The sequence below is a fragment of the Sinocyclocheilus anshuiensis genome, unplaced genomic scaffold, assembly GCF_001515605.1.
Source record: "Sinocyclocheilus anshuiensis isolate Anshui unplaced genomic scaffold, SAMN03320099.WGS_v1.1 scaffold1208, whole genome shotgun sequence".
NCBI lineage: Eukaryota > Metazoa > Chordata > Actinopteri > Cypriniformes > Cyprinidae > Sinocyclocheilus > Sinocyclocheilus anshuiensis.
This window is the reverse complement of record NW_015542424.1, coordinates 852076-870967: the sequence shown is the minus strand read 5'-3', so window position 1 is coordinate 870967 and position 18892 is coordinate 852076. Positions and strand designations below refer to the sequence as shown.

The 18892-nt window shown below is 36.9% G+C and overlaps 1 protein-coding gene across 1 annotated transcript in view; it reads right to left on the bottom strand.

Annotated features, from left to right (window-relative positions):
* LOC107693530 (probable ATP-dependent RNA helicase DDX10) overlaps positions 1-18892 on the bottom strand; it is a 28544-nt gene that overhangs the window by 6625 nt on the left and 3027 nt on the right. Inside the window, exons 6-17 of the mRNA XM_016492951.1 lie at positions 18461-18650; positions 17976-18102; positions 17071-17233; positions 16778-16862; positions 15915-16016; positions 13933-14020; positions 13542-13630; positions 12381-12729; positions 10569-10688; positions 10334-10495; positions 7070-7126; positions 3618-3781 (exon numbers count right to left, since the gene is read on the bottom strand). Coding sequence (XP_016348437.1) covers positions 3618-3781; positions 7070-7126; positions 10334-10495; positions 10569-10688; positions 12381-12729; positions 13542-13630; positions 13933-14020; positions 15915-16016; positions 16778-16862; positions 17071-17233; positions 17976-18102; positions 18461-18650 — 1696 coding nt within the window. The remainder of the gene's footprint in view (positions 1-3617; positions 3782-7069; positions 7127-10333; positions 10496-10568; positions 10689-12380; positions 12730-13541; positions 13631-13932; positions 14021-15914; positions 16017-16777; positions 16863-17070; positions 17234-17975; positions 18103-18460; positions 18651-18892) is intronic.

The following is an 18892-nucleotide window of genomic DNA, read 5'->3' as shown; positions in this document are numbered from 1 at the left end:
AAAGTTTGGGAACCCCTTGCAGAATCTGTGAAAATGTGAATAATTTTAACAAAATAAGAGAGCTCATACAAAATGCATGTTATTTTTTATTTAGTACTGTCCCGAGTAAGATATTTTACATAAAAGATGTTTACATATAGTCCACAAGACAAAAAAATAGCTGAAATTATAAAAATAACCCCCTTCAAACGTTTGGGAACCCTTGGTTCTTAATACTGTGTGTGGTTACCTGGATGATCTACCACTGTTTTTTGTTTTGTGATGGTTGTTCATGAGTCCCTTGTTTGTTCTGAACAGTTAAACTGAGCACTGTTCCTCAGAAAAATCCTCTGTGTCCTGCAGATTCTTCAGTTTTCTAGAATCGTTTGCATATTTGAACCCTTTCCAGCAGTGACTGTATGATTTTGAGATCCATCTTTTCACACTGAGGACAACTGAGGGACTCAAACACAACTATTAAAAAAGGTTCAAACATTCACTGATGCTCCAGAAGGAAACACGATGCATTAAGAAAACTTTTTGAATTTGAAGATCAAGGTAAATTGTACTTAATTTGTCTTCCGGGAAACATGCAAGTATCTTCTGTTGCTTCCGAGGCAGTACTAAATGGGAAAAAAATTATATTCCAGCAAAATAAGAAAAATTGGGACATCTTCATCCTGTTCAAAAGTTTTTTCTCTTAATGCATCGTGTTTCCTTCTGTTCCTATACACCTAGGATGCCTCGAGGGCGAGTAAAACACAGGCTAATTTTCATTTTTGGGTGAACTAACCCTTTAAGTTGTTAAGGGCTTCTGGTCATATAGAGTTTCAAATTACTGGCTATGTCCAACCAGCTCAATGACTCAGGATTAGGGATGTGCAAATCAACAAGCTAAATAAAGCACTGCTGGTAAAAAATATCAAAATGAAAGGGAAAATGACCAAAAATGAAAATCATTAACTCATGTCACTCAGTTTTTTGGTCAGTACAACGGAAGTTAATGGGTAACAAAACTGTTACCAACATTCTTTGAAATATCTTCTTTGGTGTTCTACAGAATAAAGTCAGTAAGTATCACTTTAGTATAGGGGTCAATTCTCACTATTAACTAGTTGCTTATTATCGTGCCTATTATTAACATATTGGCTGTTTATTAGTAATTATAAAGCACTTATTATGACCATATTCTACAACCCTAATCCTATCCAATACTTAAACTTAACAACTACCTTACTTACTATTAATAAGCAGCAAATTAGGAGTTCATTGAGGCAAAAGTCGTAGTTAATGGTTTGTTAATAGTGAGAATTGGACCTTAACATAAAGTGTAACCAGAAAGTCATACATGTTTAGAATAACTTAAGGGTAAGTAAATGACAGAATTTTCATTTTGGGTGAACTATCACTTAAGGAACACTGTGTATATAAGAAAATCTATATCTTCTTGTCAGTTGTTGGAAGGGCTGCACGATTTGGAAAAAAATAATAAATTGCAAATTTTCTACAATTTAAAATATTGTGCTATAAATAAATGTGTGTGTTTCCAGGTTTGATGTGCTTGTTTGTAGGGCGGCACGATTTTGCCAACATTTTGTAATTATATATATATATATATATATATATATGACTAATTACAATAATATTTTTATGCAGCTTATAATAATAATAATTATTATTATTATTATAAGCTGCATAAAAAACACTAAATAAAATTTTAACAAAATAAAAATTAACACTATTGTACTTCGACCATAAAATAAAAACCAATTATATATTTAATAAAAATAAAATAATAATTTTACTGTGTAAGTGTAGAATTACAATACTCATATTTATGGCTGTCTTAACTTCTTTATCATCAACATTTTATTTTCAGTGCAGAAAGCAGTCCTTAAAATATATATTTTTTGTTGAGCACAGCCGCTTTATTTTAGGCAACTTAAATTCAGAGCAGATCCAGAGATGAGTGGAGTGAGGGAGTAGCATCTACTCCTACTTGCGTGTAAACAGTACTGCACTTCACTCACGCAGCAAATATTTATTGAATTAAACCACAGTTTTTACGATTTGATAATCACACTAATATATATTGCATATCGGTTTTCATTTCAATTAATCATGCCGCCCTAGTTGTTGGATTCCCGATATGATCCGTTAACTGCTGCGACGGGATCAATGAGTCAGTTAGTTAAACTTGAGACAGAATCATTGAGAAGAGAGTCATAAATGAATAATTTAGAAATGTTTATGACCGGATCGACTGATTCACTGAACAGATTCATCATTCAAAAAACTTATCATGAACCTCTACAAATGGACCACTCATTCATTTTACTGTAACTCAGCATTCATTGTAACTGCACTCTCGCTTTAAGGAATATTTCCAAAGATTTGTACAGCATCTTGCTATTCTTGACACAAAGTGCTGGCAGGGGCAGAGGTGAGGCAGGGCCAATAAGATCCTATTAGATTTATGGGAGGGAGGTATCTGTCAAGACAGCAAAGCAGGAAGACAGGTACCGCAACAGGAAAGAGCTCACGGTTAGTGAAGCCTCTGGCTCCAGTCCCGAACACCAGCCTTCCATATAACGGAAGAGAAAATGGGTGAGCGAGCCAAAGGAAGAGGAAGAAAAAGAGATTTATCAGATTTACAGCACCGGAGCCTCTCCTGCATTCAGTAAGTGTAGCCATGCAGTAAACACACCGCACCAAGTCATTAATCAGAGCCACTGCTGCTGTCTATGCCGTATCACCTGCACTGCTACACCCCAAGTGTTTGTGTGTGTCAGTGAGCGTCCTTAATGCGCGTACATGAGTGAATGACAGAAAAACAGAGACATAAAGGTACGGGCCGACAGATGGAAAGACCGAAGGCGAATGAGAACAGAGGACGTGACTGGGTTTTACAAGAGAAGATCGGACGAAAGACAAAAAGCGAGAGTGAGAGTGTGAAAAAAAAAAAGCATAACGTATGGTCCTGCCTCTCACTTTAAATCTGGATGCAATTATGCATTTTATAGATTATCTACAGCGAACTAAAAGATCTATGCTTAATGCTGCCATGGGGAAAATGAATCATCATGAATCTTTTTCCCCTGCAGAAGGATACCTCCTCCGAGAGGCAATTCTGCAGCGGACCTCAGTACAAAAAGAACACCGGATCAGCATGCCTGAGCCTAATCGAACGCTACAAACTCAATACAAGCAGAGAGAGCTGAGAAAGCCGAGGCAGTAATTAAGTATCAGAAGAATCAATTCCTCATTTCGGAATAATTACGGCCTCGTGATGTGGTGTCGGACTGATTGGCTTGATTTACTGGTGTAATGGTTTTCCACTAACACAAAGCCCTGCATACCTTCGCAATGCACTGATAAGGGGAAAATATGATATTTGGTTCAACACTCAAATATAGGCATTCAATTTGAAGCTGTGTGTGCATAATTAGAAACTTTGTATTTTAGAGGATCACTATCCTTTAGGCCACGTCCTGTGCCTTTTTAACACTCCTAGCTTTTCATGAAAAACTCAATCGGTTTTCATTGAGATGAATCAGAGGTTTGAGAGATGAAATTGCTGCACGACCTTTGAAAGTGATTAAAGTCGTTAATGTTGTTCGCAAAAGTTTTATTCTTACCATTCTTCCTCCTCAGAGGAGGACTCGGAGTTGTGCACTTTGTCGGGGTCAGGAAGTGTGCTGGGGTCAAATTCTTCATCAGCACCTGACAGATACGCTACCGCCTCCTCCTCCTCATCATCATCATCATCATCATTGTCGTCATCATCACCTTTCTTCTTCTCCTGTGTGACAGAGAGAATACTTCAATTACATAATGTACTTATTTATCGTTAATACTGATTATCTGATATCTTATACGATGGCACCTTTCGCAATTAATATTTTCTTTCCCCATTAACTTGTAACATTGTATTTGTAGTGTAAATACTAAGCCGATTTTATGATTTACTGTACACAAAAGAAAATATTTTGAAGAAAATATTAAAAAACAAACAGTTTTGATTCCTAATGACTTTCATTGTTTCATTGGTTACCAATATTCTTCAAGATATCGTCTTTTATGTTCCACAGAAGAAAAAAGGTCATACAGATTTGGAACAACATGAGGGTGAGTAAATGATCACAGAAAGTTCTTTTTTTGAGTGGACTATCCTTTTAATTTTTGAAGATGTAGTAACTTATATTTACCCCTAAAAGCTGCATATTAGTACCTTAGAGTAGTAATATGTACCCTTAAGGTACTACTATGAACCTTTTAGGGGTACATAAGGTGCAAAGATGTCCTTTTGAGGGTACTGCCCCAGTGACGAGCTGTTGTATCCCTAAAGGTGCACATTTTTGCATCTGAGGGGGTCCTGCACCAGCTGAGCAACTGCCATTGAGAACGCTAATGGATAGATCTCTCTAGGTATTATAAATGCACTTGTGGCTATTAGAGGTCCTTCACATCCTGTTCAATGAATACCATCTCCCGAAATATGTCAGGTCTTTGATCATTTACAACTAAAGTGTGTCCGTTTCCTCCAGCGATAGTGGTAAAGGAATCGATTCCAGCCCTGTCTTTGTTCATTAAAAGTTTCAAAAACCTAACAACTCAGACCTTGGGCTGGTCACAACCAGATTTATTTTCCCACTGGTCTGCTCCACCTCCAGACGGACTAGCTGTGCCCTCAAGCAAGCTTCTTAATCCTGGTAAGGTCTATAGTGTGCAGCATGACCCCGTGTTCTGACCTCTTCTTCTTTGGTTTAAGACAAAGAAAAACATATGTCTGTGGCCAAACGGTTTTGTTTCTTACACATAACTCCATAAATCTAAATCCCCACTGTGTCAATTCACAGATCTACAGTAATATGCACATCTAAACAGACCGCCCATATTGGTAGAGGCTGAATTGTCTGTGCCAGGATAATATTGTGGTATAATCTATTACAGATAAAGGAACAAAATGAAAATCATATAAAATAAACTGTGCTTGGTCACTTCACAGGTTGAATTCTTCATGTCTAAGTGGGTGGTACTTGGTCTGAATAATCTACAGTGTAGAACAGCCTTCTGCCGTCAAAGATTTGGTTAGGGGGACCGTGTATATCTGTGCTTGGACCTGATATGGGGTTTCTTTAGGTACAGGATACTCTGTATTCAGCATTGCTTCTGCCTGTGCAGTAATCTAATCATGCTTTGTAAGACCTATTTGAATTCTGCTGACAGACCTGCACTTTGAACAGATGCCTATGTGCGCTGAATAACGCCAGAGAACGAGAACAGACATAAACGGGGGTCAGTATAAAAGACTCTGGAATAAAGCAAGAACTTAAAACAAAACTAGAAAAAAAAATTAAATACACTAAAATGACAATAAATAGTACTCTACCATTCAATTGCTTCTGGTCAGTATTTAAAAAAAAAAAATTAATACTTTTATTCTGCAAGGATACATTAAAATGATCAAAAATTGTGGACTTTTTAAAGGGGACATCAGATGCTCATTTTCCACAAGTTGGTATGATTCTTTATGTCTTCATGAAAAGTCTATAACATACTTTGATTAAAATTTCTCAATGGTAGTGTAAAACAACACCCTTTTTACCCTGTCAAAAACAACTCTGTTCACAGCGACCCGTTTCGGTGCATGTCCCTTTAAATGCTAATGAGTTACTGCTTGCCCCGCCCGTCTTCAGTGGGGTGAGGAGCAGCTCTCTGAGATTGTAACTTTAGCTACATTCGTGCTAACTAGCACATTATTAGAAAAGGCGATTTGCAATAACCTTATACTCACTTCTGGATTTGAGGCTGAATCACGAATGATTTGCATGAACAAAACGCATTTAGGGAGATTGGGGGTGCATTCACTTCAAAAACAAACATAATCCACTGCGTCTACAGCAGCTCAGATGTCGGGAGTAAATGACGACTGCTATGTTCATTATTACATCCAACAACAAAACACCTCAATCGCTTGGTAGCCATTCTTGTCTACTTCAGCTCCGGCGTTGAAACAATGGCGGACTGTTGACAGCTCACTCAGGGCGGGTCTATGCTAAAACGGCAGTGTCTGTCAATAGTCGTGGGAAGGGCCTTGGTGTTGTCACTCTGCCAAGAATCTGTGAATAGCTTGATCTGAGACAGTGCTTATGATTAGAGGTGATTTAAAAAAAAAGGCACTGGGTGGATTTTTATCATTATAGTGTGGTTGTGTACACACACTGCCAACACACATTTATGTTCAAACACTGATGTCCCCTTTAAATCATCATATAATCCTAAAAAAAAAGTATCACTATTTCCACAAAAAGTTTAGGCAGCAAAACTGCTTAAGGCATATTTTCCGTGACTGTGGCAACCTTCTACAAATGAAATGAAGGAAAGGTAAGTTTTTTTTGTAAATGAATGGCGTTACATTAACGAATTTCTCTGTAATGACTGTCACCGATTGAGCAACAAGACTCTGTCGGGTCCATCTATTTCCTCAAACGTCTCGGGAGGAGCCCCAAAAGAAGCGAAATTGACAGGAAATGAAGCGGCACTGCTATCTGTTACAGCATATGCTGTCAAAAGGGTGATTCAATAGCTCTCTAAATTAATCTGGACCATGTGTAATGACGGACAGATCGACCACCAATCGGGCTGTTAAGTCGAAGGAATGAGTGAATGCTAAAAGAGTGCTGAGATTCATTGTTAGGGTGGTGATGAATAGTCACGTGTTCTTGGACAGACCGCTGCATTGATCAGATGACAAACGAGAGGAGAGCAGCAGCTGCATTTCCATATGGATGCGCAGAGCTCAATCCCCCAGCGAGGACAGGCAGAGAGAGACAGGACACATGACAGCTGCCATCCTGTAAATTATGCGCTGTTTGTGGGAGGGAAAGGCCAGAAACTCAGGGGCATCTTTCCCCTCTGACTTCCTGTGACAGGAATTCCTCATTTCAAATCATAAACCATTTTATGGACCTTTCAGATCCTCAAATTTGCTTTAAATGTGCTGTTGCTTTAAATTCACATACAATACCGGCGGCTATCATCATTAACATCCAGCTTTCAAGATGACTTTGAGCTATGGTTGACATACCTCTTTATGCTGTTTGCTCGCTTCCCTTCGAGCTGCTTTCTCCTTCAGTCTTTTCTCCTGTTGAAAACGAGAGAGAGAAAAAAAGAAATTACTTAATAAATAGGCGCTCAGGTACTTATATTTGGTCACGCCACAATCTCATAAACATGTCAAACAGCAAGGGGTTGAAATGATTACACAGACTCGGGGAAAAGAAAGCACAATTTAACTTCAGTGCTCTGCATTTCTTTCGGAGAGAGAATGAATAGGACTTGATGTTTGTCTTGTGTCATTTTCCAATATAAAGGGGCGACTGGACTACCAGACACAACTATACACATTACTAGTGACTCACAGATGTCTGGAAGACGGGAAATATTAAGAGGTTGAGGGTTGAATGGAAATCAGAGCGCTGAGAGTGTAATAAACCCAATGTCAAGTGCATTTCATTGGCTTTTCATTACTTTCGAAATGTCAAATGATGCTAAATGTGGAAACATATCCACCGGTTCACTTGGATATGTCATTGCACAAATATCAGTGCCACAAAATCCAAGTCAGTGACAGTGGTGGGTTGCCATTAAATATGTCATAATATATTGCATAAAACATTTGGTAACACTTTAGAATACAGAACAAATATTCACTATTAACTAAGAGTTTTCTCAGAACAAACTCCTAATTTGCTCCTTATTAATAGTTAGTAAGGTAGTTGTCAATGTTAGGTAGGATTATGGGATCTAAAATATGGTCATGCAGAATAAGGCATCAATATATGCTTTATAAGTACTAATAAACATCCAATATGCTAGTAATATGCATGTTAGTAATAATAAAGTGCTTCCAAACATTTAAACTAACATTTTTAAAGGTAGAGATCATTGGAGATCTCTTTTATAGAAATATTTAATTTCAAATAACTTCACTACTGCTTATTAAAAAGTATTTCAGGCATTTCTTCTGGTGTTAATTTAGTTTCATGTGACATTTTTTTGCTATTACTTTCAGTTAATTATAACAGTTTCTTAATTTCTTTAATAAAAAAAAAAAAAAAAAGTAAAAAAAAGTGTGAGTTTGACCTGAGCATATTTGAGAAAGCCAGGAACATTATTCTATCTAAAAACTCTCTAAATAGGTTATTATCCTCCCACAGATCCGCAAGAACACTGTGGTACTCTATAAAACTATATTCTCATTAAAAGAATGCACAAGTTTGATATGAATAGCTTAGGAGGTCTAAGGACTCAGCCTACCCTTAAAGTTAAACTTTACTGACACATCTTGAGTTGCTGACTTGGCACACATCACATATGCAGCAAAACCCTGACAGCAAAACCCATCAGCGGTTTTAAAGGAACAGAAAAAACCCTATGCATGATGTTAGTCTCAGGGTTCAGCTACAAATGTTGTTCTGCTGGAGTAATAAAGACTCCATAAGAGAATATGAAACACAAAGGCACCAGCGAGCCTAGCGTGTCTGATTAATGAACATGAGCACGTATCTGATGGATTACTGGGTAGCTGCCTCTCAAAGTCTCTGACAGCACAAAATACTAAATCAAAATGGATTAGGATGGTTAGGCTTTTCACAGGAATGTTCACAGACAATGTCTTCTGCCTCGTGACTTTCAGAGAAGAAGAAAAAAAAAAAAAAGTTTTTACTGTATGCCAGTCTGCATGTCAGTACTTGACAGAAGAAATTGGCAGGAGAGACTGGCACCAGCATGTTTTATTTTAGTTTTTGCTTGGCTGAGATATGAAAGATTTAAAATGTACTATGCTGGGTTAACATAGACAACAACCTCTCTGTTTATAAAAAAATAGGGCCAAATATTCAGTTTCAGCTTATTAAAATCAAAGACAATTTAGTTTATAACACAACTTAATTCCACAATTTGATGTATTTCTGAGCAAAATAGGTTTTTTTATAAGATAAAAAAAAAATGGTGATTGTATTGATTGGAAAAAAAGTGTCCATTACATACAAATAGAGCCTGACCAGAATGAGAGTTTGCCAAAACATGGGCTAAATAGCTGTGTGGCTATTGGGGAACATTACATATAACATGTAAAGTCTAAGTGATGTCAGAAGAACAGGAATGTTGTTTCAGAGATTACGTAAAAAAAAAAAATGTATTCAATGAAATACCTGCATCTTATTTTACATTGACTTTAATATTTGCTTTTCAATGGATGACTCATCTGGTTAAATGTTTGGCAAAAACCAAGCCAAGACCTAGTGCAGGAACTACCAAACTTTGTTGTCTGTCCAAGCTTTATGACAAAATATTTGCTTGAAGTACATCTGAGATTTGAATTGATTATTTAGATAATTTAACAACACATTTGCATGTTCATGATTTACTGATTTACTTTCATTTTAAATTTTTATGATTAATTATTTGTCCGTAAATCATTTAATCTTTTGAGTAAGCATTTTATTTTGACTGTCTTTATTCTGAGATTTTTATGATTTTATTAATTATTCATTTTTATTTAATTTGTATTTTTATGATTTACTTTGGAGTTTGGAAAACCCTGATCTACTGTTTAGCAGACATATTAAGCCATGGTGCTCATATGATTGTCGCAAGTTCAACTCTTTTTCCAATCAATTCCTGCCTTCTGTACTCTATCGTTAAAAAAAGAGGAAAACAGCAAAAATCGACTAAAAACTAACTCTAGGTTTAACTGGAATGAAAAAGGGCCACTGAAACAGGACATAAAGAACATGGCGCTCATCTGCTCTGTGTCCAGTTACAGAAATAGATCCCATTACTTCTGTGCTTTCTCACTGAGCTACACTCTCCCAGCGATCGATTTCAAAAAAACAAAAATAAACTGAAAACTACATCAGACATAAACTAGGGATGCACTTCACCATACTTGACTCTCAACGAGAAAACTCTTTGCTGGAACAATGCAAATGGTGTGATTTTGCCGGAGAGCAATCCTTTAAAAGCTTGTCCAATACTCAGAACTACAGTAATAATTCACAGAGGCCCAATCTCAGCACTGACGCCTGGAGCTTCAAGCCACGCTGCCTGATCAGGCATCTCAGTTATTTCGATTTGCCTGAACCTGCGAGAGCACCAGCCACAGGGCCAGAGTGTCTTTTCGATTGCCCATTGCCCTCAGCTCCTTCAATATTACTTTAATCTGAAACACCTGGAGCTGAACACAATAAATAAAGTGATTCAAAGAAGCCTTTTGACTCAAGGAGGAGCTATATAAACTTGGCATGAACCAGGAGGATGGAAAATATGATGGTATGGTCTATCTCACCCTATGCTTCTCCTTGATTTTACGACGGTACTCGATCTTGTCGAACTCCTGGTCTTCCTTGCGAAGCCGCTCTTTGGCTGCTTCCACATTAATGCCAGACGTCTCCTCCTCCTCTTCATCTGGTACCACGGTCTTTTGCAATGGAGGCCACTGCTGCACCACCTGCCCACATACATCACAGTTAATGTACACTGCCTTTTATGACTCTCAGTAATGTGTTTCTGATCATACAAACCTCTCCCTCCTCAGTGAAGATCTTCTTAGTGTTGACCCTGAAGTTCTTTTTCTGTATTTTCTTTGCGTCTTTGAATTTGGATTCCTTTTGTTTCTGATTCTTGGCCTTAGCATCTGTGCCCTAAAGAAAGAGAAAATGTATTTTACACAAGCAGATGTAATTATAAAAGCTGTCATTTTTACCTCCCTGAGGCCAAGATTAAAAAAAGCGAATTCATAAAGGAGCTCCGAAAACAGTTCATTCGATCCCGTCATTCAACCAGGACATTGAGACACCCAACACCACTCCACAATATTACTTTCTCCTCTGTAGTCATTAAAGTCGATTGCTGATGAGATGTGAAAAGGTTCAGATCTTGAGGAAAACCACTTTCCACTTAAACACTCTGCAAACTCGAAAAAAGATACTTACTCATCTGCACTTTAACAGGTCGTGTGTCAAGTAACGTTGTAACATCCTTTAGCCCTTGTGCATCAAATTTTAACAAAAATGGTTGACTTAATTGACTATAAAAATCAAAATCAAATCATTTACAAGGTGTTGACTAATCAATATATCCACATTTGCAGAGAAAAGCCAGCAAAAGATGATAATTCAAAGACATTTTATTATTTCCATATTTTAATTATAAATCGAGTTGTTGCTTTTTCATCATTTAATTCTTTATATGTATGTATCAAAACTACAGTGAAAGCAGTAATATTGTAAAATATTACAATTTAAAATAATTGTTGTTTTCTATACTTTACAATTAATTTATTCCTGTGAATATTTAGCAGCCATTACTCCAGTCTTCAGTGGCACATGGTCCTTTAGAAATCATTTTAATATGCTGATTTGGTGTTTAAGAAACATTTCTTACTGTTGAAAACAGTTGCTGCTTCTTAAGTTTTGTGAAAACTGTGACTGATAAAGAACAGCATTTTTAAAAATGTCTTTACATTTGAATTTAATCGGTCAATAGAATCATTATTCTTTAAAATACTAATAATAATACCAAATGTTTAATAATGAACTATTTTTAATAATAACAATAAATTATAGGGCTAAATTAATACAACTGACAGCCCTTGTTTTTTTTGATTGTGGAGCCTCAAGACATATCAGGCAATTCTGACATGACTCACAGGTCCGCGTCTCTCATAATGTTAACTGCGTCTCAAAGGCATATTCAGAGGAGAGTTACATAATTTAGCATGTCTTCATATCTGGAGGCCTATTAAAACCAGGCGCTCTGAACGCAAAGTGCACAGAACCTCGAATAGAAGCTCTTCTGAATCACAGTGCAATGGGTCACAACAGCCGAGACGTTAGGAGGAAGATGACTGAAAACAATGTCCATTTCTCAAGCACCACAGATACAATCTTCCCACCGTTACAAAGATAAGCTGCATTAATTATTTTCCATGTTTCATGTCAAGGATAAAGCTGAAGTGTGTAATTTGTATTCAAACCTTTTTATAGATTATTTGTGATTTTGTATTCTCAATTGAATTCCTGTGTTATGTTAAAATAGATGCAAATGATGCATTCAGGAACGTCCTGTTTCAGCATGGCAAAATGTGACCATTACTCGGTTATAAAGCCAAAAGTATATGGACATTTTCCTCTAATTAATAGTTTGAGCCATTTCTGTCACACTTATTACTAGCAGGTGCATAAAATCAAACATTCAGCCATGAAATTGCCTTAGGCAACCATTTATATTAAAATGGGACCCCTTAACTGCTAATAATTCCTGTGTTCACAAAGCACAGCCCATCAAAAATGTGCAATAACTGTAATTACACCAGATGCGTGTTGTTTATTTACCTCATCATCCTGGCTCTCTTCATTGATATTGAACACATCTTTACGCTTGACAGTCAGTAGGTCCTGATCTTTCTGGTCATCCTCATCCTCTTCATTAAAGCCACATAGCAGAGCTGCAGGCTTTAATGTCTCCTCATCCTTATTCTCATCCTCATCATCATCCTCTTCTTCCTCAGACTGTGAGGACTGAGACTTAGACTGCTCTCCTTTGAGTTGGGCTTTGAAACTCTTCAGATCATCTTCAGACTCGTGTCCTGCAGTGCCGCTGTTGTCCTGCGTCACTCCACTCTTCTGTTGCTGGGCCTTATTGAGGAAACGGACCCGCGGAGCCACCGCCAAACCCAGTGACCTGACATCAACAAGACCATACAAAGATGTCAGCTTGACATCAAATCAAATGCATTTTAAAAAAAATCCCATATGAGTTCTTTTTGCCACTTTTTATAAAGTCTAAAAAAAGTCTATTAAAAATAAAATGTTTTGTAAAAAATAAAGCATTTATAATAGAGTATATATTCTATAATATATAAAATGTGCATGAATAAAATTCCAAATGTTTTTTAAAAATTAAAACGGTTATATGCTGTTTTAAAAGAAAGTAACTGCTCAAATATGATTATAAACGATTACTGAATATAGTGACAGATAATTTTTTACTATTTCAGTTCTTTTTGCCACTTTTTATTAATAGAGACATTTGCAGATGGGGAAAAAAAGCTTTTAGAACAAAACATTAATATAATATTTGTATATTTTCTATATTAATAATTAAAAAAAAAAATTTAAAGGTACATGCTGCTTTAAAATGAACTGTTCAAGTATGATCAGAAATATGACCGCTGAACATACAGTGACAGGTCATTTTTGACACTTTTTATAAATAAAGACAGTTTTGGACAGGATATGGGGATATGGAAAAATAGAGACAAGATTATGGACACAAACCACTAGACTATAATGAATTATGAACAAAATAATTGTATTAAACAGTCTCTGTTTTCAAAACAGATGGTGATGGTTTCTTTTTGGATGATTTAATTGCATAACAACGACACATCATTTGAAGTCCTCAAGAGTGTGTTCAAAGTGGACACGCATGGCACACACACAAACACATTTACACAGAGGACTGCTGGGCATTACTTCACAGCATCCACTCACATGGCATATTCTGGGAGTTTGAGCTGGAAAACATCAAAGACGTCTTTGTTCTTCATTAGATAGACGGAGCGGAGGTAGGACACAAAACACTGCCGTTGAGAGGAGGGGAAAAAGAGAAGAGGCATTACGGAGGATAAAATCTGAAAACTTATCCCTGATAAACACATTAGTGAGAGTGCACTAGCAGGCGTTCATGGCAGCAATTTGCCCGATTACATTTCATGCTGTTCTTCTCTCTATAATGAGCCTCACAAAGCTCAGCCCTGAGCGTGAGGCAGACAATCAGATTATCCTAAAAGCATGGCTCTGCTCTACAGTACAGCATCAAGCTTTAGTGTTTGAGACGAGGTGTGACAGACTGCACAGGAACTCAGGTCTCCTCGGGCCTTACCCTCTGTGCTCGTTCCTTCTGCTCCTTCTCCTGTGCCAGGAAGGCCTCCAACTTCTGCTGGACGAACACCAACTTCTCTGGGTTCACCCTGTGAATGAATTAAAACAAATGATTAAAGGCATAGTTCACCCAAAAATAGAAATTCTGTCATTAATTACTCCGTTCGTCTTCAGAACACAAATTAAGATATTTCTGATGAATTCTGAGAGCTCTCTGACCCTCCTATAGACATCAGTGGTTCAACCGTAATTTTAAGAAGCTATGAGAATACTTTGTGCGAAAAGAAAACAAAAATAACTTTATTCAACAATTTGTCTCCTCCGCGTCACCCTATAGCGCCATTTTGAAGAGTATCACATATGTAAACAACGTATGCTGTTCTGTGTCAGCTGCACTACGCGGCAACATTTTCGTTCAGATCAAAGCGCAAACAACGTAGACAACGTATCTACATGACGCAGCTGACACAGAACAACATACGTTGTTTACGTATGTGATACTCTCCAAAATGGTGCTATTATTAGCTATTTTTCTGTTTTCTTTTTGCACAAAAAGTATTCTCGTAGCTCCTTGAAACTATGGTTGAACCACTGATGTCACATGGATTATTTTAACGATGTCCTTGCTACGTTTCTGGACCTTGATCGTGGTAGTGCCCTTACTGTCTATGGGACGGTCAGAGAGCTCTCAGATTCCATCAAAAATATTTTAATCTGTGTTCCGAAGATGAACGGAGGTCTTACGGGTTTGGAACAACATGAGGATGAGTAATTAATGACAGAATTTTCATTTTTGGGTGAACTATCCCTTTAAGTCAATGGCCTTGTTTACACCTGGTATTAACATCTGTCAAGCGGTCAGTGCAGGTGTAAACAGAGTCCAACATATTTGTGATTGGATGAAAATTTAGACGTTTTAAAAAGTTAAAAATAAAGAGGTTTAATTAATTTTAAGTTTATTAACAACTGACAAAACACTTTATTAACAATGAAATGGTTTATAATAAAACATAAATAAACAAATACTTAAAGTTATAAAACAAATAAATTATAAAAAAAACACAGAAGCACATTATTTTAATTTTGCATTATTTTATATTATTATATTTTGTACGATATAAAATGTTTAATTGAACTTTAAATTGAAATCATCGCATGCTGCTTTGAAAAAAACAACAACAACTGTCTACAAAAACGGCTGCTGATCATAGGGCTGGACGATATGGCCAAAATTTATATCACGACGCCGTGTTATGATTTTGAAACGTGCAGTGCTCATATTTATTCAACGAAGTCAAACGGCACAAATAAATCAATGTATGGGAAGCTGGTAATGTATATCGAAATATCGGAAATGTGTTTAAAAATCATATCACCGTTATTGAAAAAAATTATATCGCGATACATATTGATATTGAATTATTGTCCAGCCCTAGCTGATCATATAGTGACATAACTTGCTTTCAATAAAAGTGTCTAATTATGGAATATACACTAAATAAACACAAAAGTATTGGGACATCTGACCATTACACAAACAGGGATTTCAATTAAATTGAAATTAAACAAACAACGGAATTTTTGCCCATTCCAGTCAGGCACTGATGTTTGTAAATGCAGTTGCAAATGCAACTAAATTAACTGAGCATTCTGGTTAAATTGGGACATTTCTGTGAGTACAGTAACACTGAATAACAGCAAACATAAAATCAGGCCTGTGGAGACTGAGACTGCAGCTGCATTCTCACAGTAGATATCACAGATCATAATGATCTCACATGATCACATGCATTAAGCTGCCATCTTTCATTCTCAGCATGCATGTGGCTTCCTCTATTATTCACAAAGCCCATGCATACAGTCTCTGCTAAACATGTCACACACTACAACACTGACCAAACTACACATTAGCTCCAAGCTCATCTTATTTTCACTGCAAAACTGACTGCATGCAGTCACAAAGTAAAGGAGAGATGCACTCACTCGATTTTGTTAATGGGAACTTTCTTCTTTTGAAGCTGTGCAATCATGCCCTTCTCCTCTGAGGCCAATAGGACAAGGAGAGCTTCGCCTCCCTCCTTATACCTGCAGAGAAAGAGAGAAAGAGAATGCGTGTGTTAAAGGAATATTTCACTCAAAATTTCCTCATTTCTGTGCCACATAAAAATATCAGCAATCAGGTTTGGAATGGCATGACAGTGAGTGCATGAGGTCAGAATTTCTTCTTTTTTGGTGAACTGTCCCTTTAAGGTCACACTAGGTGGTCTGCTGCAATACAGGCCTCTCACACAACCGTTTCTCTTTTTTTAAATGCTCAGCTCTGTGAGCGTTCGTGTTGAAGCTCATGAGCTTTCTGCAGAGGGTGGTGATCTATGAAGGGGTGTTACTGAGAATATCGATTCCACACTGAAAAGACAAGCGTAGCACCAAGAAAAGAGAGTGAAGCTGGCAGCTGGGCGGATGGCAGGTGTGTGCTGTCTCGCTCTAAGCACTGAGAAACTTGACATGTTTCTGTAGCTATCCAGTGCCTAAAACGTGCCCTCAAGGTGAGACTGTAACAAGTCCAAAAATGGAAAAACTAAATAGCTGAGCTGCTGTTAATCCATCATGTGTCCAGTGTAAATAGACAAATCTGTACAGTGGTTAAATATGATTTTATGTAAGAGCTTAATTCCAATGTCAACATTGTTTCCATATGTATTAGAATCATGGAAGTGATGAGGAATGGTTCAAATCTGCCATCTAGTGTTTCAGATAAAACATTCTTCTGTTAAGATTTTTTACAATGCTTTATGAAAAATTAACCGTCACTAAATATACAGATTAAAACAATTAATCAGTGTTACCTGGCTGTTCTGCCAACTCTGTGGATGTATGTGTTTGCATCTTCAGGACAGTCAAACTGCAGCACCCAGTTCACTGCAGGGAAGTCTAGGACCACAAACAAAAACCCATTAAATGTGTTTCAGTTATGGCTGTCCATCAAACTGATTTATTTACAGGACATGCTGCTTCATTAAAAAAATATTCACAAACATTTGCTGAGATCTGTGCTCAAATCAAATATTAAATTGACAGCACTTATTTCAGTCATTCAAAGCTAACATGTGCATTTTTCCACAGAATAAATTTCCATTACCAAGTCCTCTGGCAGCGATGTCTGTGGCAAAGAGGACGGCTGAGGTCTTCCGGACAAAGTCATTATAAACCTCCACCCTCTTCATCTGCTGCTGTTTGCCATGCAAAGCAAGTACGGAGATACCCGGACGCAACCGGCAGAAGACCCGGAACAGATACTGAACCTGCACATACAGAACAATACCAATGCATTTCATCATCATTACACTACTAGTAACACACTACCATTCAAAACTTTTTTTGATCAATACTTTTGTTCAGCAAGCATGCATTTAATTGATTAAACAGTGAATATATTTATAATGTTACAAAAATTTTTGTTCTTCTTAACTTTCTATTCATGAAAGAATTCTGAAAAAAAATTAAGCAGCACAACACTGATAATAATAATAAGAAATGTTTCTTAAGCAGCAAATCAGCATATTAGAATGATTTCTAAACGATCATGTGACACTGAAGACTGGAGTAATGCTGCAAATTCAGCTTTGCAATCATATATATTACATTTTAAAGTATATTCAAATAAAAAAAAAAGATGTTATGGCAAATTAAAATAATATTTCAAAATGTTACTGTTTTCAAGTGTATTTTTGATCTAAATGCAAAATAAATTTCTGAACTAAAAGCAACCTTGGTGAGCATAAGAGACTCAAGAAAGTTTTACAGATTCTTTGGAACAGTAGTGCAAGATATGTTTAATTGAAAGTCTAAACAATAATGCTCATATATAATGTGAAAAAAGTTTAATTCTATTTTTTTTAATTAACAAAAAAAAGAAAAAAAAAAAAAAGAAAAGAAAAGAGTAATATTATATCATTTTTACTAGTGGTTTCAGCCTTTTTAAACCCACTCCATTCTATGAAAACAGACACTGAGATGTACTACAGAAATTGTTTGAGCTGTTACCTCTTTGCAGCAGGCAAAAAAGACAATGATCTTCTTCTTAAGATGACTCCTCAAAAACGAGAAGAGCATGTTGACTTTCTGGTGCAGCTCACACACCATATAGTTCTGTTCCAGAGTGGCTGGTGTACTGCAGAGAAGATCAGTGTTTAAGAGCTTCATGTCCATCCATGATGTTAAAAAGACATTAAAGGTATTGACCCCCCCAAAAAAGAAGATATTTGGAAGAAAGTGGGTAACTAAACAGTTGCTAGTAGCCATTGACTTCCACAGAATTTTTTTCAATACTAGGGAAGTCAGTAGGTACCGGCAACTGTTTGGTTACCAACATTCTTACATTTTTTTGTGTGTGTGTTCTGAAGAATAAAGAAATTCTTACAAGTTTGGAACAACATGAGGTTCAGGAAATGACACAATTTTCATCTCTTTAAGAGCGGGCTGACTAACAAAGATGCCCAACATAAATCACTATAAAACCATGAGCTTACCTGAACTTGGCCTGCTCATGGACCCACACATACTCTGGGTTCTTCAGGCTCAGTCTGGCCAGATCTTTGACAGACTTGGTTTGAGTGGCAGAGAAGAGAAGGGTCTGCCGTGTTTTCGGAAGGTTTTCAATAATGGCATTGAGTGTGTCGGCGAAACCCATGTCCAGAATTCTGTCGGCTTCATCAAGTACTGCCATGGAAGAGAAAATATGTCATGTTATTTAAAGGTGACATATCATGAAAATCTGACTTTTCCAGGTTTTAAGTGCTATAATCAGGTCCCTGGTGCATCTACCAACCAAGGAAACGTGAAAAAGATTAACCTAGTAACTTTGTTTTGGGAAGCCTTTTTCTGCAAGCCTCTGAGAACACGAGCGCGTCTGATTTCGCTCCTTTGGTGACGTGGCAAAGGGATCTCATTATAATATTACC